At 43.9% G+C, this 26,986-nt stretch overlaps 1 protein-coding gene across 4 annotated transcripts in view; it reads left to right on the top strand.

Annotated features, from left to right (window-relative positions):
* The window catches only part of LOC122555444 (homeobox protein PKNOX1), a 114,887-nt gene that overhangs the window by 26,598 nt on the left and 61,303 nt on the right, over window positions 1–26,986 (top strand). For 2 of the 4 annotated variants that reach the window (XM_043701451.2, XM_043701450.2), the window contains exons 3-4: window positions 11,142–11,275; window positions 20,079–20,250. In XM_043701451.2, the coding sequence (XP_043557386.1) occupies window positions 11,142–11,275; window positions 20,079–20,250 (306 nt within the window). Of the gene's footprint in view, window positions 1–10,910; window positions 11,049–11,139; window positions 11,276–20,078; window positions 20,251–26,986 lie in introns of those variants that run through there. The other 2 variants (XM_043701452.2, XM_087992425.1) reach the window with 2 other exon arrangements.

Genomic DNA, 26,986 nt, shown 5'->3' with positions numbered 1-26,986 from the left:
TCAAAGATAGGTACCTTAACATTCATGTTATATGGCATTCTGAGAGGAAATTGAGCCCAGCTATTCCCACAGTCATCATAAAAGTTAAAGGTTTTATGAAGTACTCAAAGTTTCCCAATTTACCTGACTTTCAGACCCAGACTGATAGATAGCATGGACCGGATTCCTGTAATGATCAAGAATCTATTTTTTACAAGCAATTATGTTCCAGCTACAGATAAAACATTGGCATATAATGCTATAAATTAAAACTCTAATCCCCTTACAAAATTCCCTTTACACATAGACATACTGGGTTCAATAGGTTATGACTGGAGGAGAAATGGGAAAAACAATTCAGTAGTCTTTGTCCTAGGTACTGTGTTGAGATATATTTATGGTTTTTCTGCTGGCCAGCACTTTGCTTTAGTCTTTTTTCTTTGATTGCTTTAACTGGTTAGTGAGAGGCACAAAATGGCTGATAGACTTAAAACAAGCCTCTGACTTTTCAGTTAAAGGTCACATTTTACCACAACTGTTACTAGCAAAGATAAACTGGTGTGGCCGCACTTGGAGTAATGCATGCAGTTCTGGTCACCACATAGGAAGGATGTGGAAGCTTTGGAAAGGGTTCAGAGGAGATTTACTAAGATTTTGCCTGGTATGGAGGGAAGGTCTTATGAGGAAAGGCTGAGGGACTTGAGGCTGTTTTTGTTAGAAAGAAGGAGGTTTAGAAGTGACTTAATTGAGACATATAAGATAATCAGAGGGTTAGATCAGGTGGACAGTGAGAGCCTTTTTCTTAGGATGGTGATGGCCAGCCTAAGGTGGGATAGCTTCAAATTGAGGGGTGATAGATATAGGATAGATGTCAGAGGCAGTTTCTTTACTCAGAGTAATAGGGTTGTGGAATGCACTGTCTGCAACAGTAGTAGACTGGCCAACTTTAAGGGCTTTTAAATGGCCATTGGATAGGCATATGGATGAGAATGGAACAGTGTAGGTTAGATGGGCTTCAGATTGGTTTCACTGGGTGATGCAACATCGAGAACTGAAGGGCTTGTACTGTGCTGTAATGTTCTATGTTCCAAACTAGTTTTCCTCCGGTTTACAGGGAGGTTTGACTGAAGAACTCAGAGAAACCCCGAGAAATAAAAACTCAACTCTCTGTCTGTAACCTGCTCCCAGCTCCAAACTGTTCAATTACCTAACAACCACTCATGTAGTTGGTGCATGCAAAAAGGTCTGTGCTGTTGGTCTATGAATGAATGACCAGTTATAAATGAATCACTTGTTGTCATGAGAAAGCTGGTAACCTTACACATCTGCTAAGAAGATGCAGGAAAGTGCTTGACCACTGCGGGACAGGGGGGTGGAATTGATCAGAAGAATTCATGACATCTATTCTTAGTGTAAATAAGGTGATAACATTTGTTCACTTGTGGAATGTATGCCAGTACTTCCTCCTTATCCTGGGACTGGAGGCGGCGCATATTTCACAGTGGGATGGTTGGATAAGGAAATTTCTGGTTTACATGTATATTGAAGACTCTTAACAAAACCCATAATCAATAGGAAAAGAACTTGTCATTTAATAAGCTGAGTGGAATATGCATGTAATAGAACAATCCTGATACATTTTCATGTATACCACACTGAGCAGATTTGAATTTAAGAAGCTCAGCTCCCTCATCTTGACTGTTTTAGAAGGTGAATGTCTCATTACCTGTATAAGCTAGGAAAACATGAAGGCTGAAATTGACATAGTAAGAAAGTTGCAAGATGTTCATGTGAGAGTGAGAGAGAGAAAACATTCTTCTGTAAATTACATTCGCTGACCGAAGTGTTCAAGGGACACTGTGTGTGTGTGTGTGTGTGTGTGTGAGAGAGAGACAGGGAGACAGGATGGAAGCTGGTGGAAAGGTTAACTCTTTGTGATCTGATTTGAATGTGCACTGGCTTGTCATGGATTGAATGTGTGTTGTTCCGTGGAGCTTGAGATCTGGGAATGTTATGAATTTAATTTGCATTTTGGGAATCTAAGATGACTTTAAAAGAAAAAGCCATTTTGTCGGACAATGATCCTGGACATGTTAGCTGAGCAATGTTACCTCATGACCTTTTCCATGTAGTTCAGATTAGTCCCTCGTTATGATGTCCTGTTAAAAGGGAAGGTTATCTAGCCAAAGCAATTGGCTATTTGTCCTGGCTTGATTAAGCTTCCCACTTTGATGTGCATGCAGCTTAATTAATCAAGTATACACAGACCTGTCAATGAGTTTCTCTTCCTCTGAAAACTTTTGCCATTTCATTGCTGCGTATCTGATTAAGGACATGTGGTGTTTTTGTAATTTTAATACCAATTTCTGTATAAAGACAGCTTGTTTGCAGCAATGGTCGGGGGTGGGGTGGAGGAGGAGGAGGAGTAGTCTGAGAGAGCTCTTGGGGGTAAGTGCTGGCACCGCTACTCTGCTAATGGCTTTAGAACTTTAGCTCAAGCCTGGCTTGTAGGTATCTATGTTATAGTGTAACATTGGTAAATAAAGGTAATAATTTAAACTAAATTGTCTGTAAGAGTTTAATATTCCAGACTACCACAGCATATGATCTCTGGGACGAACCAAGAGAGGCTGACAGGTCGAGTCCACCAGGGATTCCCTGAGCCGTCTCGAATAGGGACTTTAACAGACAGTAAACAGACTGTTGGTTCTAAATCTTCTACAAACATTGCCTGTAGTGGGTGTCAGATTACTTGTTTTCAAAACTTCAGCCACTGTTTAAAACACTGGTTTTTAAAACATGACTTCCTCGTTTCAGTCGACAGTTTTAAAAACACAATAATAGAAATACGTGGTCCTTACAGTATATTAATTATATGGATTTAAATATACTGGGTATAATTAAGAAGTTCGTGAAAGACCCAAAACTTGTTTGGATGAGACATAGTGAGGAGATAATCATAAACTGCAGGAGGATATCAACGGATTGGTCAGCCGGGCTTGGCAGTAACAAGTGGAATTCAACCAGTATGGAATAGTATTAGGTAATCCATTTGGGAAGGGCTAACAAGGCAAAGGATAACACTATGAATTGTCACAACCTGGAAAGTATTAAAGATCAGATGGACCTTGTTCTGCATATCCACAGACCCATGAAGATAGCAAGGCAAGTAGATAAGGTGGTTAAGAAGGCATATGGAAGGCATATATTAGGCAGATACATAGAATACAAGAGCAAGGAGGTTATACTGGAGCCGTATACATTGCTGGTTAGGCCAGAACTGGAGTACTGTGTGCAGTTCTGATCGACATATTATAGGAAAGATGTGATTGCACTGAAGAGGGTACAGAGCAGTTTAACAGGATGCTGCCTAGGTTGGAGAGCCTGTGCTGTAAGGAAAGATTAAGAGATGCAAAGGTTAAGAGGAAACCTGATGGAGGTGTTTGTGAGATTGTGAGGGGAATATAAAGAACAAAGAACAATACAACACAATAACAGGCCCTTCAGCCCTCCAAGCTTGTGCCAACACATTTGCCCTTCCATACTAAAACTGTCTTCACTTAAAGGATCCTATCCCTCTATACCCTTTGTATTCATGGATTTGTCTAGGTGTTGTTTGAATGCTGCTATTGTATCTGCTTCCATTACCACCTCTGGCAGTGCGTTCCAGGCACTCGCCACACTTTGTGTGAAAAACCTGCCCCACACATGTGTTTTACACTCTTCCCGCCAAAACAGCACCTTTAACTTGTGTCCCCTACTAAATGACCCCTTATCCTGGGAAAAAAGCATCATACTTTCCAAACTATCCATGCTATTTGCCATTTTATAAATGTCTATCAGGTCGCCCCTCAACCTCTTGCATTTCAGTGAAAACAAACCCAGTCTATCCAACCTTTCTTTATAGCTAAAATCCCCCAAATCAGGCAACACTCTGGTAAACCTTTTTCTGTATCCTCTTCAAAGCATCCACATCCTTCTGGTAGTGTGGTAACCAGAATTGTATGCAATATTCCAAATATGGCCTAACTAAAGTTCCATAAAGCTGACACCTCCCTCCCCTTCCTGGACCTCTCCATCTCCATTAATGACTACCGACTTGACACTGACATTTTTTTACAAACCCACCGACTCCCACAGCTACCTGGATTACACCTCTTCCCATCCTACCTCTTGCAAAAATGCCATCCCATCTTCCCAATTCCTCCGCCTCCGCCGTATCTGCTCCCAGGAGGACCAGTTCCACCACAGAACACACCAGATGGCCTCCTCCTTTAGAGACCGCAATTTCCCTTCCCACATGGTTAAAGATGCCCTCCAACGCATCTCCACATCCTGCACCTCCGCCCTCAGACCCCACCCCTCCAACCGTAACAAGGACAGAACGCCCCTGGTGCTCACCTTCCACTCTACCAACCTTCGCATAAACCAAATCATCCGCCGACATTTCCGCCACCTCCAAAAAGACCCCACCACCAGGGATATATTTCCCTCCCCACCCCTTTCCACCTTCCGCAAAGACCGTTCCCCCCGTGACTACCTGGTCAGGTCCACGCCCCCCCTACAACCCACCCTCCCATCCTGGCACTTTCCCCTGCCACCGCAGGAACTGTAAAACCTTCGCCCACACCTCCTCCCTCACCTCTACCCAAGGCCCTAAAGGAGCTTTCCACATCCATCAACGTTTTACTTGCACATCCACTAATATCATTTATTGTATTAGTTGCTCCTGATGCGGTCTCCTCTACATTGGGGAGACTGGGCGCCTCCTAGCAGAGCGCTTTAGGGAACATCTCCGGGACACCCGCACCAATCAACCACACCGTCCCGTGGCCCAACATTTCAACTCTCCCTCCCACTCTGCCGAGGACATGGAGGTCCTGGGCCTTCTTCGCCGCTCCCTCACCACCAGACGCCTGGAGGAAGAACGCCTCCTCTTCCGCCTCGGAACACTTCAACCCCAGGGCATCAATGTGGACTTCAACAGTTTCCTCATTTCCCCTTCCCCCACCTCACCCTAGTTCCAAACCTCCAGCTCAGCACTGTCCCTTGACTTGTCCGGACTTGTCCAACCTGCCCAGCTCCTTTTCCACCTATCCACTCCACCCTCTCCTCCCTGACCTATCACCTTCATCTCCTCCCCCACTGACCTATTGTACTCTATGCTACTTTCTCCCCACCCCCACCCTCCTCTAGCTTATCTCTCCACGCTTCAGGCTCACTGCCTTTATTCCTGATGAAGGGCTTTTGCCCGCTGCTTGGATGCTGCCTGAACTGCTGTGCTCTTCCAGCACCACTAATTCAGAATACAGCATAACGTGTCTATCCTTATACTCAGTGCCCCTTCCAATGAAGGCAAGCATCCGATAGGCCATTTTTAAAATCACCTTATCTACCTGCACTGCCACATTTAGTGATCTGTGCACCTGTACACCCAGACCCCTCTGCATATCAATACTCCGAAGGGTTCTGCCATTCTCTGTATAATTTCTACCTGTACTTGACCTTCCAAAATGCATTATCTCACATTTGTCCGGATTAAACTCCATCTGCCATTTTTCTGCCCATGCCTCCAACTGATCTCTATCCTGCTGTCTCCTCTGACAATCCTCCTCACTATCTGCAACTCCACCAATCTTTGTATCTTCCACAAACTTATTAAGTAGACCAGCTACCTTTTCCTCCAAATCATTTATGTAGACCACAAACAGCAGAAATCCCAGAACTGATCCCTGTGGAACACCTCTAGTTACAAACTTCCTTTCCAAAAAGCGTCCTTCCACTACTACCCTCGGTCTCCTATGACTTAGCCAGTTCTGTATCCATCTTGCAGCTCAGCCTTAGTACCATGTGACTTGTCCTTTTGCACCATGTTGATCTTGCCTGGCTGATGTCCTGTGCAACATAACCAGTGTGCCTTACTCTGTCCAAGTCTTTTGTTTCACCCCATGATCTGTATAACCTTGCTTAATATGATTTGCCTGTAAACTGCTCACAAACAAAGCTTTTCACTGTACTTAGGTACATGTGACAATAGATCAAATCAAATCTGCTACGAGGGATCTTGTCAAAGGCTTTACTGAAAGTCCAGGTAGACAACATCTTCTGCTTTTCCCACATCAATCATCTTTGTTACCTCCTCAAAAAAACTCGACTAAGTTAGTGAAGCATGACCTCCCCTACTCAAAACCAGGCTGTCTCTCACTAATAAGTCCATTTCCTTCTAAATGCATACAGACCCTCCCCCTCAGAATCTTTTCAAATAATTTTCCTACCGCAGTGTGAGGCTCACAGGCCTATAATTCCCTGGGTTATCCCTAGTACCCCTCTTAAAGAATGGGACAACATTATCTATTCTCCAGTTCCCTGGGACCTCATCTGTGGCCAAAGAGGATACAAAGATGTCTGTCAATTCTCCAGCAGTTTATTCTCTTGCCTCCTTCAATACTCTGGGATAGATCCCATCAGGACTCAGGGACTTATCTACCTTACAACTTTTTAAGACACACAACACCTCTTCCTTTTTAATAGCAACTTGGCTTAGAAATTCAGGATTCCTAGAATAAGTAGGGTGGAAAGGAAGGCTCTTTTTTCTATTAGAAGAAGAGTCAATAACCGGGGGGCAGAGATTTAAGGTTAGAGCTAGATGATTAAGAGGAGAGGCATGGAGAACCGTGTTCACTGAAGATGGTGATTGGAGTCTGGAAGTCTGCTTGAAAGGACTGAAAATGTGTTGCTGGAAAAGCGCAGCAGGTCAGGCAGCATCCAAGGAACAGGAGAATTGACGTTTTGGGCATAAGCCCTTCTTCAGGAAAACGTCGATTCTCCTGTTCCTTGGATGTTGCCTGACCTGCTGCGCTTTTCCAGCAACACATTTTCAGCTCTGATCTCCAACATCTGCAGTCCTCACTTTCTCCTCCTGCTTGAAAGGACTGTTGAGTCAGCAACTCTTGTAACATTTATACATTATTTAGTTATTCATTTATGTTGCATTGCCTCCAGGATTACAGAACCAAGAGCTGGAATAGGTGGAGGGACAGTTAGTGTTGAGGAAGTGAGCAGGCTGGAGAAGGATTTGGACAGGCTAGGAGACTGGGCAAAAATATGGCAGATGGAATACCATGTGGGACTGTGTGAGTGTATGCAGTTTGGTAGGAAGAATAGAGGTGTAGAATATTTTCTAAACAAAGAAAAGCTTCAGCCATCTGAAGCACAAAGGCACTCGGGAGTCCTAATGCAGGATTCTGTTACAATTAATGTGCAGGTTCAATTGGCAGTAAGGAAAACAAATGCACTGTTGGCATCATTGCAAGAGGGTCACAGTACAAGAGCAGAGATGTACTGCCATGGCTGTATAAAGTTCTGGTCAGATTTTATTTAGAATATGTGCTCATAACAGCACACAAACCAACAGCCACTCTTAACCAACAACTCACCAGGACAAAGGACCCGATACCCAGCATGAGCAAAACCAATGTAGTGTACAAAATCCCATGTAAGGACTGTACAAAACACTACATAGGACAAACAGGAAGACAGCTAACGATCCGCATCCATGAATACCAACTAACCACGAAACGACATGACCAGCTATCCTTAGTATCCACACACTCAGATGACAAGCAACATGAGTTCGACTAGGACAACACGACTATTATAGGACAAGCCAAACAGAGAACAGCCAGGGAATTCCTAGAGGCATGGCATTCATCCACAGATTCAATCAATAAGCACATCAGCCTGGCCCCAATATACCGGCCACTGCAGCAGACAGCTGGAACTGACAACCGGAAGCGGCGGATACAAATCACTATAAATGCCGGAGGAAACATCACAGAAGCGCTTCACAGGAGGCTCCCAAGCACTGAGGATGTCACCTAGACAGGGGACGAAACGTCTGCAACACAAATGCCCAGCTCGGCGAACAGAACCACAGCAACGAGCAGCCGAGTACAAATCTTCTCACAAACTTTGAGATGTTATGTGCCCCGTATCTAAGTCAGGATAAGGCATTGGAAAGAGTTCAAAGGAGGTTTACAGGAATGATCCCAGAGATGAAGACCTTGTCACATGAGGAGTAGGTGAGGACCCTAGATCTGTACTCTGTTTTTAAAAGGATGAAAGAGGACTTTATTGAAACTTACATAATGCTGAGAAGCCTGAATAGAGTGAATATGGAGGGGATGTTTCCACTAGTAGGAGAGATGAGGACCAAAGGCACAGCCTCAGAGTGAAGGGACGGCCCTTCAGAACTGAGATGAGGAATTTCTGCAACCAAAGTGAGGGACAGACATGGATAGGTTCTTGCTTAGTGAAGGGTTCAAAGGTTATAGGGAAAGGCAGAAGAATGGGGCTGAGAAACACATCAGCCATGGCTGAATGGCAGAGCAGAATCAGTGGGTTGAATGGCCTAATTCTGCTTTTATATCTTACAGTCTTATGGGGCGGCATGGTGGCTCAGTGGTTAGCACTGCTGCCTCACAGCGCCAGGGACCCGGGTTCAATTCACACCTGGAGTTTGCACATTCTCCCCATGTCTGCGTGGGTTTCCTCCCACAGTCCAAAGATGTGCAAGTTAAGTGAATTGCCATGCTAAATTGCCTGTAGTATTAGGTGCGTTAGTCAGGGGTGAATGTAGGGGAATGGGTCTGGGTGGGTTGCTCTTCGGAGGGTCGGTGTGAACTGGTTGGGCTGAAGGGTCTGTTTCCACACTTAGGGAATCTAATCTAATCTTAAAAAAAATAAAAATAGTTAGATCTTTGTTGATAGTTATGGATCAGGCCAGACCCCCTCAAAACATTTCAAGAAAGTAGCCCAAACACTAACTTTGCTAGTTGTTTTAATGCGGATATTTCAGGAGGAATGCAGTTTGTCAAACCACATAGTTTGAAACAAAGCAGAATTTATTTAAAGATTACCGAGTGAAACACAAATAAAAGAGATCAGAACACTGAATAATTTAACCTATCTGAAAACCCAATAGATCATCCCAACTTAATGATGCTGTTCCAAATACTTGCAACAATCCCCATAAACACCCCTTCGCACAAAAGGTGAAATTAAACACAGGGTCTTAGAAGAGAAATGTCAGAGACAGAGAAGTATCAGCATGGACCTGCTCCTTTGGTTCTGGGAGGGTTACTCTTTGGAGGGTTGGTATGGACATGTTGGGCTGAAGGGCCTGTTTCCACACTGTAGGGACTCTATGAAACATTGTTGCTGTAGTGATTGGAACCAGACGGATCTCATTGAGTATGAGTTTCCGGATTGGGGCTGTTAACTTGGGCCAATGAGAGAGTCCTGGCTAACAGATATAAGCAGGAGTCTCTTTCAGGGAGAGGTGGGCGCCGCAGGGAGTGGAGTACATTATTTCTCCCTCCAACTCTATTTTGATTTAGTCCCTACCCTCCCCTTCACTGTTTTGATCACACAGCACTGCCCTTTGATGTGAAGGGCAGTGTTTGTCACTGGCCACCCGGGTGTTTTCCTATCTTCCTGGTGGTGGAAATTGAATAAAGATTTGTGCACTTTGTGTCTTCCACTGTGTCTCACACCTGCACACACACACCATGGGTGCTGGGGATAAAATAAGCACTACCGCAGTTAGGTGGTAGTGTGGGGGTTAAATTTAAAAAAAAGAAAAAAAAAGAAATAGAAAGAAAAAAAAAATAAGCAGGAGTCTCTTTCAGGGAGAGGTGGGCGCCGCAGGGAGTGGAGTGCATTATTTCTCCTTCCAACTCTATTTTGATTTAGTCCCTACCCTCCCCTTCACTGTTTTGATCACACAGCACTGCCCTTTGATGTGAAGGGCAGTGTTTGTCACTGGCCACCCGGGTGTTTTCCTATCTTCCTGGTGGTGGAAATTGAATAAAGATTTGTGCACTTTGTGTCTTACACTGTCTCACACCTGCACACACACACCATGGGGTGCTGGGGGAAAAAAATAAGCACTACCGCACTTAGGTGGTAGAAAAAGAAAATAAACAGGAGTGTTGTAGAGTGCATTATATATAAAAAAATAAACAGGAGCGTACTGGCCACCCGGGTGTTTTCCTATCTTCCTGGTGGTGAAAAAAAATTAAGCAGGAGTCTCGAGATTTGAGGTTTGTCCTCATCTCCTTGTAAACTGAACGGTACGGTTTGGGGCCTGGCTTTGCTGCTCCTCTCTCTTGTAAAATTGCTGTTGTGTACAGCTGTAAATGTTAACTGTTTTTTGTAAACTGTTTTGTAATAAAATAAAAAAAAAATAAGCAGGAGTCTGAGGGATTCTCCTCACTCGAGATTGGCTCTGAGATTACCTGGTCAGAGTCCATGTATGGTGCACGTGTAAATAAAGGGTGACTTGGTGCTCGGATACCAGCCTCCGTGGAGTTATTTCAGGAGAGGATATCATTGAGTTCAGTTTGGAGAATCTCTGATTTTAAATACCCTGTTGAAATTTGCTATCAAGTCACACATGAAGAATGAGCAATTGTGCAAAGTACAATTAGGTCTGTATATTCTAGTTTGTACTCTACAAAGGGTCAATGTGCCTACAGTGTTGGAAGGTACAAACAGAAAAAGTAATTGCATTCAGTTATCTGATACTTGTCCAGTGCTTAGACTTCAGATCATTCCTGGGAAAGGAGTTTACTGTGAAGGTTTGGTGGCTTCACTTGTCATTTCAGGATTCAGTTCTTCTTCCGAACCATCCTGCATTGAAGACAAGAGGAACAAGCCAAGACATTCAACCTTCTCGAGCATGTTCTTTCATTCCGTGACAAAATAGTCAATCTGTATCTTAATTCAATTTGTCCACTTCCATTCCTTCACTTTTAATGTTATTACGGGATTGAATACAAGCTTTGTTTAGGCAATCTATCAACCTCATTTAAATTAAATTTTGAGGCCTGGGATAATACTTAACCTGTATTCTGGTTCTCATCATCCAGGATTGAACACTTGATGGATTTGGGAAATCTGAACAGGGAATTTGGGAATATTGGTGCAGGGAAACCCAGTAGTCAGAAGATTTGTGTTACTGGTCTGATAAACTGAATTGACATGCAAATTCAACAGCTAATGACAGTGTGAGTAAGGTTGCCTCTGTTGAGGATTTGTTATTTCATTTGAGAAATGTTTAAAATGTTGACTTGGCTGCTATAATTGATCTCTGTTTCCAGATGCCAGTCATACCCCAGATGTCCAGCAACACTGAAGCAGGTCCAAGCTGCCCCAAGGCCGACCCTGATGCCTCAAGCCCTGTCCCTGCTGAGTGTCAGACATCTATGGAAGCTGACAAAGGAGCCATTTACAGGTAAAGTTGCAACAAATTCTCCTGCAGTTTCATGACAGCTGTATAAATTGGAGGTCAAGTATAAAAATATCTGCAAGTGAAGGAAAACTTCAGCTTCATCTCAATATTGCTTCAACAAATCTTCATCAGCTGCCAACTAGGTACTGGATTAAAAAACAGGACCTCATTGGTTGCGATCTTTGCATTACTAGCACACATGCTTGTGAGTATAGGAAGAGGTAGATATAAGACCATAAGCCCATAAGATATAAGAGCAAAATTAAGTCATTAAATTCATTGTGTCTGCTCCACCATTCAATCATGGCTGATGTGTTTACTAAACCCATTCTCCTGCATTCTCCCCGTAATCCTTAATCCCCTTGCTAATCAAGAATCTATTACCGAGTTTCGATAAGATTTGTAGCTCAGGTTGAGGTTCTTGATGTAGGTTTGCTCACTGAGCTGAAACATTCGTTTTCAGATGTTTCATCACGATACTAAGTAACATCTTCAATGAGCCTCCGGATGAAGCACTGGTGGTGTACCTGCTTTCTATTGATGTGTTTGCGTTTCCTTGGCTTGCTGATGTCAATTTCTGTGGTGAATCATTTCCTGCCCCTTTTCTCAGAGGGTGGTAAAAGGGATCCAAGTCAATGTGTTTGTTGATAGAGTTCCGTTTGGAATGCCATGCTTCTAGGAATTCTCGTGATGTCTTTGTTTGGCTTGACCTAGGATGGATGTGCTGTCCCAGTCGAAGTAGTGTCTTTCCTCATCCGTATGTGAGGATACGAGTGAGAGAGGGTCATGTCTTTTGTGGCTAGTTGGTGTTCATGTATCCTGGTGGCTAGTTTTCTGCCTGTTTGTCCGATGTAGTGTTTGTTACAGCCCTTGCACGGTATTTTGTAAATGACATTAGTTTTGCTTGTTGTCTGTGTAGGGTCTTTCAAGTTCAGTAGTTGCTGTTTTAGTGTGTTGGGGCATTTGTGGGCTACCATGATGCCAAGTGATCTGAGTAGTCTGGCAGTCATTTCTGAGATGTCTTTGACGTAGGGGAGATTGGCTAGGGTTTCTGGACGTGTTTTGTCAGCTTGTTTGGGTTTGTTGCTGAGAAATCGGCAGACTGTGTTCATTGGGTACCCGTTCTTTTTGAATACACGGTATAGGTGATTTTCCTCTGGTCTGCGTAGTTCCTCTGTGCTGCAGTGTGTGGTGGCTCGTTGAAATAATGTTCTAATGCAGCTTCGTTTGTGGATGTTGGGATGATTGCATCTGTAGTTCAATATTTGGTCCTGATTTGGAGATGCTAGTGTTGGACTGGGGCGTACAAAGTTAAAAATCACATAACACCAGGTTATGGTCCAACAGGTTTATTTGGAAGCACTAGCTTTCGAGTGCTGCTTCTTTGTCAGGTGGTTGTGGAGTACACAATTGTAAGACGCATAATTTATAGCAAAAGTTTATAGTGTGATGAAGGAGCAGAGCTCCGAAAGCTAGTGATTTTAATTAAACCTAGAACATAGAACATGGTACAATACAGCACAGAATAGGCCCTTCGGCCCACGATGTTGTGCCGAACATTTGTCCTAGCTTAAGCACCCATCCTTGTACCGATCCAATTGCCGCTTAAAGGTCGCCAATGATTCTGACTCTACCACTCCCACAGGCAGCGCATTCCATGCCCCCACCATTCTCTGGGTAAAGAACCTACCCCTGACATCCCCCCTATACCTTCCACCCTTCACCTTAAATTTATGTCCCCTTGTAACACTCTGTTGTACCCGGGGAAAACGTATATGACTGTCTACTCTATCTATTCCTCTGATCATCTTATAAACCTCTATCAAGTCACCCCTCATCCTTCGCCGTTCCAATGAGAAAAGGCCTAGCACACTCAACCTATCCTCATACGACCTATTCTCCATTCCAGGCAACATCCTGGTAAATCTCCTCTGCACCCTCTCCAAAGCTTCCACATCTTTCCTAAAGTGAAGCGACCAGAACTGCACACAGTACTCCAAATGTGGCCTAACCAAGGTCCTGTACAGCTGCAACATCACTTCACGACTCTTCAATTCAATCCCTCTGCTAATGAACGCTAATACACCATAGGCCTTCTTACAAGCTCTATCCACCTGAGTGGCAACTTTCAAAGATCTATGAACATAGACCCCAAGATCCCTCTGCTCCTCCACCTTACTAAGAACCCTACCGTTAACCCTGTATTCCACATTCTTATTTGTCCTTCCAAAATGGACAACCTCACTCTTGACAGGGTTGAACTCCATCTGCCACTCCTCAGCCCAGCTCTGCATCATATCTAAGTCCCTTTGCAGCCGACAACAGCACTATCCACAACTCCACCAATCTTCGTATCATCTGCAAATTTACTGACCCACCCTTCGACTCCCTCTTCCAAGTCATTAATAAAGATTACAAACAGCAGAGGACCCAGAACTGATCCCTGCGGAACTCCACTTGTAACTGGGCTCCAGGCTGAATATTTACCATCTACCACCACTCTCTGACTTCGACCGGTTAGCCAGTTTTCTATCCAACTAGCCAAATTTCCCTCTATCCCATGCCTCCTGACTTTCCGCATAAGCCTACCATGGGGAACCTTATCAAATGCCTTACTAAAATCCATGTACACTACATCCACTGCTCTACCCTCATCCACATGCTTGGTCACCTCCTCAAAGAATTCAATAAGACTTGTAAGGCAAGACCTACCCTTCACAAATCCGTGCTGGCTGTCCCTAATCAAGCAGTGTCTTTCCAGATACTCATAAATCCTATCCCTCAGTACCCTTTCCATTACTTTGCCTACCACCGAAGTAAGACTAACTGGCCTGTAATTCCCGGGGTTATCCCTATTCCCTTTTTTGAACAGGGGCACAACATTCGCCACTCTCCAGTCCCCTGGTACCACCCCCGTTGACAGTGAAGACGAAAATATCATTGCCAACGGCTCTGTAATTTCCTCTCTTGCTTCCCACAACCTGTTGGACTATAACCTGGTGTTATGTGATTTTTAAATTTTTTTTTTTAGCCTTTCTAGTGCTCATAGGTAGTACCCATTTCCTTAGGCATTTGTGCATGAAGTACAGCTGTTTGCAAGTGGCACTTTGTCGGATGGCATTTGTTTCCCATTTTTGGAAATGACAGCACCGACCCAAGGAAACCCAAACGCACAAATAGAAAGCAGGCTGCGCCACCAGTGCTTCATCTGGGGGCTCACTGAAGGTGTTACCTAGTATGGTGATGAAACATCTGAAAACGAACCTTTCAGCTCTGAGCAAACCTTCATCAAGAACCTATTTTTCTTTGCCCAAGTTCCTCTGCCGTCCAGAGGAGATATCCTGAACCTGAGTGCCAGGTAGGCAACACAGCCTTCAGAACTCTCAATTCTGACCAAAGAGTACAGGGCTGATTTCCCCTGACTATGTTATCCTGATTACAACGACATTTTTCTTGTCCCTCGTGAATGGTTCTCTGTACCAGGCTGCTCTGGTCAGTTTGCTCATTCGCTCTAAAAACCCCACTCTCATTCTCACAGGGAGCAAGACTCTTGAACCTGTTAAACAAGCTGAGGCTCCTTCAGTAGTACCTCCTGGATCCCTCTACCTGCCTCACCCTTTTTCCCTACTGTTATCAGACTTTTCAACGGACCTCTCAAATGTTAATATTGATCTCTTTCTCTGTACCTTCTCTGCGGCTGGAACACTACTGTTCGGCTACCCTGATGTACTTTGTATTGGATGATCTGCTTATGTAGCACACAAAGCAACACTTTTCAGTTTACCTCAGTACGTGACAACAACAAATCAAATAAAATCACCCTGCTGTCCTTGACCATAGACTGAATTTGAGATAGTTAATCTGAATTGTGTGACTGCCTCCTGAAACACAGTATCCAGGTAACTGTCCCCCTCTCTGATACACTGTTCAAAACTCAGACACCAGCTCATCAACTCTGAGCTGGAATTCATCAAGCAATCAATACATGCTACAGATGTGGTCACTATGAACCACAATCGGGTTCACCAACTCACACAGCATGCAAATGCAACACACAGCTCTTCCCAGCAACGCTCTTTTAATGATTTTGTTCTCAATTTGATTTTTAAAAAATTCCTAATGTTCTTTTAATTTGTGACCTGAAAATATTGCCCCAATTAACCTTCACTCTAAAAATGATCTATAATAGATAGTCAAATTATATGCTATTACCAACCAATGAGCTTATAGTTTACTTGTGATGTCACTCTTGTGCTGGGCCCCTCATCCTGGGCTTCAATTTATCCTGTTAACAAAAACCTTAGAAATTATGAGCCAAGAAAAAGAAAAAAATAACTTGTCCCCTTCGCACTGAATTACCATCAAATTCCCTAAACTGTATCTCATCCTGGATGTGATCTCTTTTTCCTGACCATGATGAATGTATCACTGATGAGTTGGAACAGGAGGAAGGGCTTTAGATTCCTGAATCACTGGATCCATTTTGGGGAAGGTGGACCATGTACAAAGCCACCTGAACCAGAACAGAATTAGATAAGGATAAAAAATGGAAGCTGATGCTAGACACTGAGGGCTCAGAACGCTAATGCCTGAGAGTTGTATAGAAATTGCAGGGGTTACTTAAAAGATAAATTAATAGAGCAAATATGAAAAAACACCGGTGCTTAATATGACAGAAATCCAAAGCTGCTTTATAAGTATGTTAGGGGCAGCACAATAATCAGAGAAAGAGTAGGGCCCATTAGAAACCATATGAGAAGCTGAACTTGTTGCTGAAATTATAAATTAGCACTTTGATCTGTATTCACAATAGAGAAGGATGATGGAGGACTTGAAGACAGGGAGGGAACTGTGATAAATTTGAACAAATTAACATAGAGAGAGAGGGCGTATTAGCAGTTTTAGCAAGCATGAGAGTGAATAAATCCCCAGGCCCAGATGGCAATATCTGTGGACAGAGAAACTGAGTTAATGTCTTGAGTCTGGCCTGATGTCTTCAGAATGAAGTGTTTCAGATTCTTAAAACCAACAGTATTTTACATTTATTTGAAAGAGTGAGGACCATTAGGGACAAAAGTGACAAAGTGTGGACATATAGATAATGTTTAAATGAGTACTTTGCATCTGTATTCATGATAGAGAAGGTTGATGTAAATATCGAAATCAAGGAAGTGGATATACTTCTGTAATATACTTTAGATTAGGTTACCTACAATGTGGAAACAGGCCATTGGGTTCAACAAGTCCACACTGACCCTTCGAAGAGTGACCCACCCAGACCCATTCCTCGACATTTACCCCTAACTAATGCACCTAACACTATGGGCAATTAAGCATGGCCAATTTACCTAACCTGCACATCTTTGGATTGTGGGAGGAATCCGGAACACTGGAGGAAACCCACGCAAACATGGAGAATTTGCAGACTTTGTCGCCCGAGGTTTGAATAGAACCCGATCCCTGACGCTGTGAGGCAGCAGTGACAAGCATATACCCTGTGAACCCGTGACTTGCAAATTCCGACAACGCATCTGATCAGTGTGGGGATTGAATCCACGACCTTGGCATTATTAGCACCGTGCTCTAACCATCTGAGCTAACTAATCTACGAACAAATTACAGTTGAGAGGCAGGATGTATTAACTGTCTTAGCAAGCTTAATCTTGTCTAAACTTCCCAGCTCCAAATGAGATGCATCGAAGTCTGCTGTGGGAGACAGGAAGGAACTTTTAGGGGCTCTGACACTAATTTTCAAATTCTGTCTGGCCATAGGAAGTGTGCCGGAGGACTGGAGGACTGCTAATATAGTACCATTGTTCAAGTAGAGAAGTAGGGATAAATCAGGAAACTACAGGCCATTGAATCTATCACCTGTGGCAAGGAAATTTCTGAGGAGCATAGTTGATAAAGAGGCAAGGATAATCAAGGGTTGTTAGCATGGCTGTGTGAGAGGAAGACCATGTCGACAATTATGATTGAATTTCTCAAGGAGGTGATTAAGTGTATATGGGTGAGGGTTGTGTGATGTTGATATAGACTTCAATAAGGCTTTTTGATGAGGTCTCTCATGGAAGATTGGTCATGAAGCTAAGACTACATGGGATCCAGGGCACTTTGGCAAACTGGATGCAAAATTGGCTTTGGGGCAGGAAGCTGAGGGTAACGGTGGAAGAGTGTTTTTGTGATTTGAAACCTGTGCCTGATGGCACATCACTGGGTTCAGTGCATGGTCCCTTGCTGTTTATTGTGTGTATTAATGATCTAGACATAAATATATAAAATATGTTCAGTAAGTTTGCAGATGTCATGAAAATTGGCGGTGGTCGATCGTGAGAAGGAAAGCCTTAAACTATTGACAGGGGAATGATGCCTTTTGGGTGGACTAACAAGGCAAGGGAATACAGATTGAATGGTAGAACCCTGAGATGTACAGAGGGGTTTTGGTGTGCATGTCAGTAGATCCTTGAAAGCAACACAATAGGTGGATACGATGGTATGATACTTGCCTACATTAGTTGAGGCATTGAATTCAAGATTAAGGAGGTTATACTCGAGCTGCATATAACGTTAGCTAGACCACAGCAATGTGGGCATTGCTGGCCAAGCCAGCATTCATTGCCATCCCTAATTGCCCAGGGGGCAGTTGAGAGTCAACCACATTGGAGTCACATGTAAACCAGACCAGGTAAGGATGGCAGTTTCTTTCTGTAAAGAATATCAATGAGCCAGATGTTAATTGATAATGGACTCGCGCTCTTCATTAAATTCTTCCAGATTTATTTACTGAATTAAAATTTCACCACCTGCCATCGCTGGATTCAAACCAGATATCCATAACATTATCTGGTGTCTGGATTAATTGTGTTGTGATAATACCACTGGGCTATCACCTCCCACTAGGGTAGGTTGGAAAAATGTCTCCCTTTAGTAGAGGGCTCAGAAACCAGGGAACAGAGTTTTAATGTAATGAGCGGGAGGTTTCGAGGGAATTCAAGGAATAAAATGTTCACTCGGGGTGTGGGTAACTGGAACTCACTGTCTGAAAGGATGTTAGAGGTGGGAACTCTTAAGGTATTTAAGTGTTATTTAGATGAGTGCTTGAAATGTCAAATCATACAAATCTATGGGCCAAGTGCTGGAAAATGGGATTCGAATAATTCAATGTTTGATGACCAGCATGAACACGGTGGGCTAAATGTGCTGAAAAACTTGGTTACTCTATGTTTGTGGTATTCTTAAGAACAGGTGATGTAAAATTTACTGTGTGGGCAACCCTTCAGAAATCCTGTATAGATGATGGTGGGAATGTTCACACATTTAGAGTAATTCTAAGAAGGAAATTTGAAAAATAAATCAGGAACAAGTAACTTTGCATACTTCACTAATTGTGAAAGAACCACATTGGAGATATTAATTGGGTTGACAGCTGGGTTACCAACTGAGGTTGATGTGCTCAGTTGGTTGGATGGTTGGTTTGTGATACAGAATGATCCCAATAGCATGAGTTCAATTCCTACACTGCTGAGGTCACAGTGAAGGTCCTGCCTTTTGAAGTTCGCCCCTCGCCTGAGGTGTGATGAGCATCAGGTTAAACCCACCATCAGTTGTTTCTCTTTCTAATAAAAGACTAGCCTTATGGTCCTTTGGGACTATGGCGACTACAGCTACTAGCTGGGTTACACATGCACTCACCACGTTCAGTACAATCATGTTTACAGCAGTATCTATTACCCATGCCAATATTCATTTTGTGTTCACTAAATTTAATTGCTTACATTCAGATCTGGAGATTGCAATTAGTCAGCACTAGGATTGAAATGGAGGGGTAGCATTACCCACCTAGAGCTACTGCTTCTCTCGAAGGAGGCCACCTTGCCTTTGTAAACTGGTCTCACCCCCTCCCATCAACCCACATTTACTGAGGGGGTATCTCTTGCCACAGCTAACGGTGCCTGGAAGTATCTGGATCCTGGGTTCCCAACAGTTTGTTTTGTTGGTCTTGAGATAGTTCCAGCAGCAAATAGCTGGGGGCAGTAGCTGCTGCTGGGATGAGGGCGATACCAGTCAATGAGATTGGCTACCTGGTCTCTGAGGTAAAATATCCTGCCTCAAGCTAATTACTGGTTTTCACCACACTGATTGACTGAGCAGCTGTCAGCAGGAGCTGGGCACATTCCCTGTCAACTTTTTCACTGGCGGTATGAGAAACTGTCGTTTGAAAATATTTGCCCCCTGGAATGATCCGTATCAACACGACACTCAGCTATATCAAAGCCACTGCAACAAAATACATCCGAACTCGAAGGCTCAGTGCCATATTCTTGAAGACAGTTTGGAATGGCACTAAATATAACCTGTTTAATGACACCCATGTCTCTAGAATGTTTCACTATTAAGGGTGCATTCATAATTTGAAATGTAATTATGATAGACACTGAGTGTTCTGAATTAAGCGTAAGTATTTCACCTAACCAGCTAGATAATAACAACAAAGACTGGCACTAATTCTCACATAGAATGTGCCCTTTAATGTCAGGTAGCCAACTCTGCAGCTACGTTGCTGGCTGGGGAAAATGCAGTGAATGTTGTTCTGATCTGTGAACAGGTTTCCAGGGTCACATGAATTTCCATTTTCCAGTGATTTCCCTCTCCCCCTGAAGAATAGACGATACTTCAGAAAATGAAGGCAGACCACAGATTATGGTATAACTGAGTCTCCATAACATTCCCTCTGGGTTTCAATATTGAGTGAGACAGTAATAGACATTAGCAACTGATGCTCATACTATCCTGTATTTGTTTGCAGACATCCTCTGTTTCCACTCTTGGCTCTCCTGTTTGAGAAATGTGAGCAGTCGACACAAGGCTCTGAGTGCATCACCTCGGCAAGCTTTGACGTAGATATTGAAAACTTTGTTCGCAAGCAGGAAAAGGAAGGGAAGCCATTTTTCAGTGAAGATCCAGAAATCGATAACCTGGTGGGTTGTGGTGTATTGGAAGCTGCCTGTGTATTGTGTCTGCCTCCACGTGAGTCAGTACCTCCAGTGTTATGGTTAATGCTTTCTCCAGGAAACCTTCCCAAAATCTTCCTTTTCAGGCAGCTGGTAGACGCTGTGCCTGAGAGGAGAAGCTAGCTAACGTGGTGGTATTCTCTTTCTACTGGATTCTCAAAGTAAGCAGCTCAAATAATCAAGGGCCAAGGCTGAAATGAGAACTTCTGTTAAGTTGAGTGGTCTTAAGAGAACTCAAACTGAGGGTCAATGAGCAGGAGATTCCTGTTTAAGTGCTACTTGATAGAACTGTCAATGTTTCCTTCCATCACTTTTATGATAATTATGAATAGATGGATAGGATGGTAATTTGCCAGGTTATGTTTGTCCTTGTGGGAAGGGCTTACTTGGACATTGTCAGGTAAATCATAAATCACAGAATTGTTACGGTGCCAAAGAAGGCTAATCAGACTGTCATGTCTTCCCTAGCTCTCTGAGCTCTTTAAATGTTCCTGACTGTTTCTGCTTCCACCATCCGATCAGGCAATGAGTCCAGATACCCACAACCCTTTGGATGAATTTTGTTTTTCTCAAATTCCCCTAAATGTCACAATCATGACCTTCAAACTATGACTCCTGGTTATTGTCCTGTCTACGAGGGAATAGATTTCTCCCTATCTACCCTGGATGTGTCCCTCAGAAGTTTGTACACCTCAGTATATCCCCCTGCAGCCATCTCTGCTCTGAAGAACACAACTCCATCTTATTTAGTCTCTCTTCATACCTGAATTGCTCCAGCCCAGGCAACATCCTGGTAAATCTCTTCTGTGCCCACTGTAACGTAACTGCATCCTCCCTATAGCGTGGTAACCGGATCTGCACACAGTACTCCAGCTATGGCCTAACTAATATTATATATGACTCTGTCCTAACCTTTTTGCTTTGTTATGCAATGCCCTGACTGATATAAGTATCAAGTAAGTAGCCAATATGCTTTACTCTGGAACCAGGGGGTCACAGTCTAAGGATAGAAGATAGATTATTTTGGACTGAGAAAAGAGAGATCTTTTCACCCAAATAGTGGTAAGCCTGTGGAGTTCATGGAATGCCCTGCCAGTAGCAGTGGTGGACTCTCCCTCTTTATGGGCATTTAAGCGGGCATTGGATAGGTATATGGAGGATAGTGGGTTAGTATAGGTTAGGTGGGCTTGGATCGGCGCAACATCGAGGGCCAAAGGGCCTGTACTGCGCTGTATTCTTCTATGTTCTATGTTCTCTGCCAGTTGAGGCCAAAAGATTGAATACTTTCAGGAAGGATTTTGATATCATGCTTTGGGCTAAAGGGATCAAAAGATATGGGGAGAAAGCAGGAACAGGTATTTGAGTGAGATGATCAGCCATGATCACATGGAATGGCAGAGCAGACTAAAATGGCCAAATGGTGTACTCCACCTATTTTCTGTTTATTTCTATGGTCTACTGTACTCAGTTTGTTCACAGACATGCAGGGTAACTTGATTTATATGGTTCACTTGATTCCTTACTCCGACTCCACTTACAACTCTCTTATCTAATGCTATCTTCCTCTCTGCATTTTGTAATAATATTCTTTTCTGGTTCCCTCAATCCTGCTGAGTTAGTTTTTATCCTCCCCAAAAGCACCCTGTAAGGAACTCAATCCCACTGTGTTTAGGTGCAACCCATCTGGTTTATGCCGACTCTCCCAGAGTCACTCCCAGTGTTCCAGGAATCTAAAGCCTTCCCTCCTGCATCATCTTTTCAACTGCACATTCATCAATCCTATACTATCCTATATCTATCTATTCCTGAACTCACTCGCATGTGGTGCTGGGAGTAAACCAGAGATTAGTATTTGAGCTTGCTAATTTTCTTTGAGGAGAAAGTGAGGTCTGCAGATGCTGGAGATCAGAGCTGAAAATGTGTTGCTGGAAAAGCGCAGCAGGTCAGGCAGCATCCAGGGAACAGGAGAATCGACGTTTTGGGCATAAGCCCTTCTTCAGGAATGAGGAAAGTTTGTCCAGCAGGCTAAGATAAAAGGTAGGGAGGAGGGATTTGGGGGAGGGGGGTCGGAAATGTGATAGGTGGAAAGAGGTCAAGGTGAGGGTGATAGGTCAGACTGGGGTGGGGGGCGGAGAGGTCGGGAAGAAGATTGCAGGTTAGGAAGGCGGTGCTGAATTCGATGGATTCGACTGAGACAAGGTGGGGGGAGGGGAAATGAGGAAACTGGTGAAATCCGAGTTCATCCCTTGTGGTTGGAGGGTTCCTAGGCGGAAGATGAGGCGCTCTTCCTCCAACCATCATTTTGTTGTGGTCTGGCGATGGAGGAGTCCAATGACCTGCATATCCTTGGTGGAGTGGGAGGGGGAATTGAAATGTTGAGCCACAGGGTGGTTGGGTTGGTTGGTCCGGGTGTCCCAGAGGTGTTCTCTGAAACGCTCCGCAAGTAGCCGGCCTGTCTCCCCAATATAGAGGAGGCCACATCGGGTGCCGAGGATGCAATAGATGATGTGTGTGGAGGTGCAGGTGAATCTGTGGTGGATATGGAAGTTTCCTTTGGGGCCTTGGAGGGAGGTGAGGGGGGAGGTGTGGTCGCAAGTCTTGCACCTCCTGCGGTTGCAGGGGAAGGTGCCGGGAGTGGAGGTTGGGTTGGTGGGGGGTGTGGACCTGACGAGGGAGTCACGGAGGGAGTGGTCTTTACGGAATGCTGATAGGGGAGGGGAGGGAAATATATCCTTGGTGGTGGGGTCCGTTTGGAGGTGGCGGAAATGACGGCGGATGATGCGCTGAACATGGAGATTGGTGGGGTGGTAGGTGAGGACCAGTGGGGTTCTGTCCTGGTGGCGGTTGCTAATTTTCTGCCAAGGTCGCTAAATTCTGACTGCAGGACCACGTCCTCCTTTCTATCTGTGTTGTTAGTACCAGTGGACTATGACCTCAAGCTGTTTGACCTTCCGCAGAAGAAGGTTATCTAAGATTATAAAGCAATCTTAATTAATTGGGTCAGTGGGCTGAGACTGGCAGATGGAATTTAATCTAAATAAATGCGAAGTATTGCATTTTGGTAAAACAAACAAGGCAGGACTTGTATAATTAAAAATAAGGCCTTAGGTAGTATTATAGAACAGAGAGACCATGAGTTCAAGCATATATATCTTTAAAGTTTGCATCACATATAGGTAGGGTGGTTAAGATGGCATTTAGCACATTTGCCTTCATTGCTCAGACCTTTGAATATAGGAGTTGAGGTCGTACAGGATGTTGGTGAGGCCTTTCCTGGAGTACTGTGTACAGTGCTGGCTATCCTGTTATAGGAATGATAATATTAAACAGGAGACGGTTCTGAAGAAACTTACCAGGATGTTGCTGGGAATGGAGGGTTTGAGTTATGGGAAGAGGCTGGATAGGCTGGACTTCCTTCACTAGAATATAGGAGGCCGAGGAGTGACCTTATAAAGGTTTTAAAGTCATGAGGGGTATAAGGTGAATGGCAGGTGTGTTTTCCCTCATCAATCGACTTTGTAACTTCCTCAAAGAATTCTATTAAGTTGGTAAGACACAACCTTCCCTGCTCAAAACTATGTTGCCTACCACTGATAAGCCCTTTTCTTTCAAATGGGAATAGATCCTATCCCTCAGTATCTTCTCCAGCAACTTCCCTACCATTGACATCAGGCTTACCGGTCTATAATTACCTAGAGTATCCCTGCTGCCCTTCTTAAACGAGGGGACAACATTAGCAATTCTCCAATCCTTAGGATGCTGCAAAGATATCTGTTAAGGCCCCAGCTATTTCCTCTCTCCCTATCCTCAGTAACTTGGGATAGATCCTATCCACCTTAATGCCTTTTAGGATACCCAACACTTCCTCCCGCCTTATGCCAACTTAACCTAGAGTAATCAGACATCTATTCCTAACCTCAACATCCATCGTGTCCCTCTCCTCGGTGAATACCAATGCAAAGTTCTCGCTAAGATTTTCTGTGACACCACACATAACATTCCTCCTTTGTCCTTGAGTGGGCCATTCCTTTCTCCAGTTACCCTCTTGCCCCTTATATATGAATAAAAGGCTTTGAGATTTTACTTAACCCTGTTTGCTACTGATATATCATGACCCCTTTTAGCCTTCTTAATTGCTTGTTTCAGATTGTCCTACATTCCTGATATTCTTCCAAAGCTTTGTCTGTCTTCAGTCGCCTAGACCTTATGTCGCATACTTTTTCCTCTGAGCTAGTCTCACAATTTCACCTGTCATCCATGGTTCCCTAATCTTGCCATTTCTAACCCTCATTTTTACAGGATAATGTCTCTCCTGCACTATAATCAACCTCTCTTTAAAAACCTCCTGCATACCAAATGTGGATTTACCGTCAAACAGCTGCTCCCAAGCTACATGTCCCAACTCCTGCTGAACTTTGGTATAGTTGGCCTCCCTCCCCATTTAGCACTCTTCCTTTAGGAGCACTCACATCTTTGTGCAAGAGTATTCTAAAACTTATGGAATTGTGATCACTATTCCCAAAGTAATCCCCTACAGAAACCTCCTGGCCGGGCTCATTCCCCAACACCAGGTTCAGTATGGCCCCTTCCTGAGTTGGACTATTTACATACTGCTCTTGAAAACCCTCCTGGATGCTCCTTACAAATTCTGCTTCATCCAGACCTCTAACACAGAGTGAATCCCAGTCAATGTTGGGAAAATTAAAATCTCTTATCACCACACCCTGTTGCTCCTACATCTTTCTTGTAACCTGTTTATATATTTGTACCTCTATCTCTCGCTCACTGTTGGGAGGTCAATAGTACATTGTTACTGCACCCTTCCTATTTCTGAGCTCTGCCTATGTTGCCTCACTGTTTGAGTCCTCCTTCACCACAGCTATGATATCCTCTCTGACAGTAGTGTAACTCCTCCACCCCTTTTACCTCCCTCTCTATCCTGCCTGAAGCATCCATATCCTGGGATATTTAGCTGCCAATCATGCCCTTCTCTCAACTAAGTCTCATTAAAGCAATAACATCATACTTCAGGTACAAATCCAAGCCCTGCGTTCATCTGCCATACCTACTACACTTCTCACACTAAAACAAATGCACCTCGGACCATCAGTCCCTTTGTGTTCATCATCTGCTCTCTGCTTACTCTTACCCTTATTCACGCTGACTTCATTATCTAGTTCCTCACAGGCTTTAGTTACTACCTCCTTAAAGTTTACTAACCTCCTCATTTGGTTCCCATCCCCCTGCCACATTAGTTTAAATCCTCTCCAACAGTATTAGCAAAAGCAACCAAAGAACAAAGAAGATTTACAGCCCAAGAACAGGCCTTTCGGCCCTCCAAGCCTGAGCCGATCCAAATCCACTGTCTAAATCTATCGCCCAATTCCTAAGCACCTGTATTCCTCTGCTCCCCACCTACTCATGCATCTGTCCAGACGCACCTTAAATGTATCTACCGTGCCTGCCTCTACTACCTTTGCTGGCAACATCTTCCAGACACCTACCACCCTCTGTGTAAAGTACTTGCCGCGTGTACCCCCCTTAAACTTTCCACCTCTCACCTTGAACGCGTGACTTCTCGTTATTGAATCCCTCACCTTGGGAAAAAGCTTATCTCTATCTACCCTGTCTATACCCTTCATGTAAACCTCAATCAGGTCCCCCTTCAATCTCATTTTCTGAAATGAAAACAAACCTAACCTACTCAACCTCTCTTCATAGCTAGCACCTTCCATACCAGGCAACATTCTCATAAACCTTTTCTGCACCCTCTCCAAAACATCCACATTCTTTTGGTAATGTGGTGACCAGAACTGTACACAGTACTCTAAATATGGCTGAACCCAAGGTCTTGTACAATTTTAACATGACCTGCCAGTTCTAGTATTCAATGCCCTGTCCGATGAAGGCAAGCATATCATATGTCTTCTTGACCTCTCTATTCACCTGTGCAGCCAACTTCAGGGTTCAATGGACCTGCACTCCCAGATCTTTCTGCCCATCAACTTTTCCCACGGCTTTTCCATTTACAGTATAGTTCGCTCGGGAATTAGACTTCCCGAAAGGAACCCCAAAGATATTGGTTCCAGTGCGGCCCAGGTGTAGACTGTCCAATTTGTAATAGTCCCACCTCCCCTAGAACCGGTCCCTATGTCCCAAAAATCTGAACCCCTCCCTCCTGCACCATCTGTCAAGCCACACATACATCCTGCCTATTCTTTCATTTCTGCTGAGACTACCATGCGGCACTGGTAGCAATCCTAAGATTACTACGTCTGAGGTCCTACCTTTTAACTTGGCTCCTAACTCCCTAAATTATTTGTGTAGGATCTCATCCCATTTTTTTTACCTACATCATTGGTACCTATGTGCACCTCAACAAGTGGTTGTTCACCCTACCCCTTCAGAATGTCCTGCAGCTGATCTGAGACATCCCTGACCTGAGCACCTGGGAGATAACATACCATTCCAAGTTTCATTTTTGATCACAGAATGACCTATCTACTCCCTTTACAATTGAATCCCCTATGACTATAACCCTTCCACTCTTTTTCCTGCCCTTCTGTACAGCAGAGCCAGCCATGGTGCCATGAACCTGGCTACTACTGTGTCCCTCTGGTGAGCCATCTCCCCCAACAGTATCCAAAATGATATACCTGTTTTGGAGAGAGATGACCACAGGGGACATTTGCACTGCCTTCCT

Source organism: Chiloscyllium plagiosum, unplaced genomic scaffold, assembly GCF_037043375.1.
Source record: "Chiloscyllium plagiosum isolate Xiang-an unplaced genomic scaffold, Cpla_swu_hap1 HiC_scaffold_12, whole genome shotgun sequence".
Lineage (NCBI taxonomy): Eukaryota > Metazoa > Chordata > Chondrichthyes > Orectolobiformes > Hemiscylliidae > Chiloscyllium > Chiloscyllium plagiosum.
This window is presented reverse-complemented; position numbering and strand designations above follow the sequence as displayed.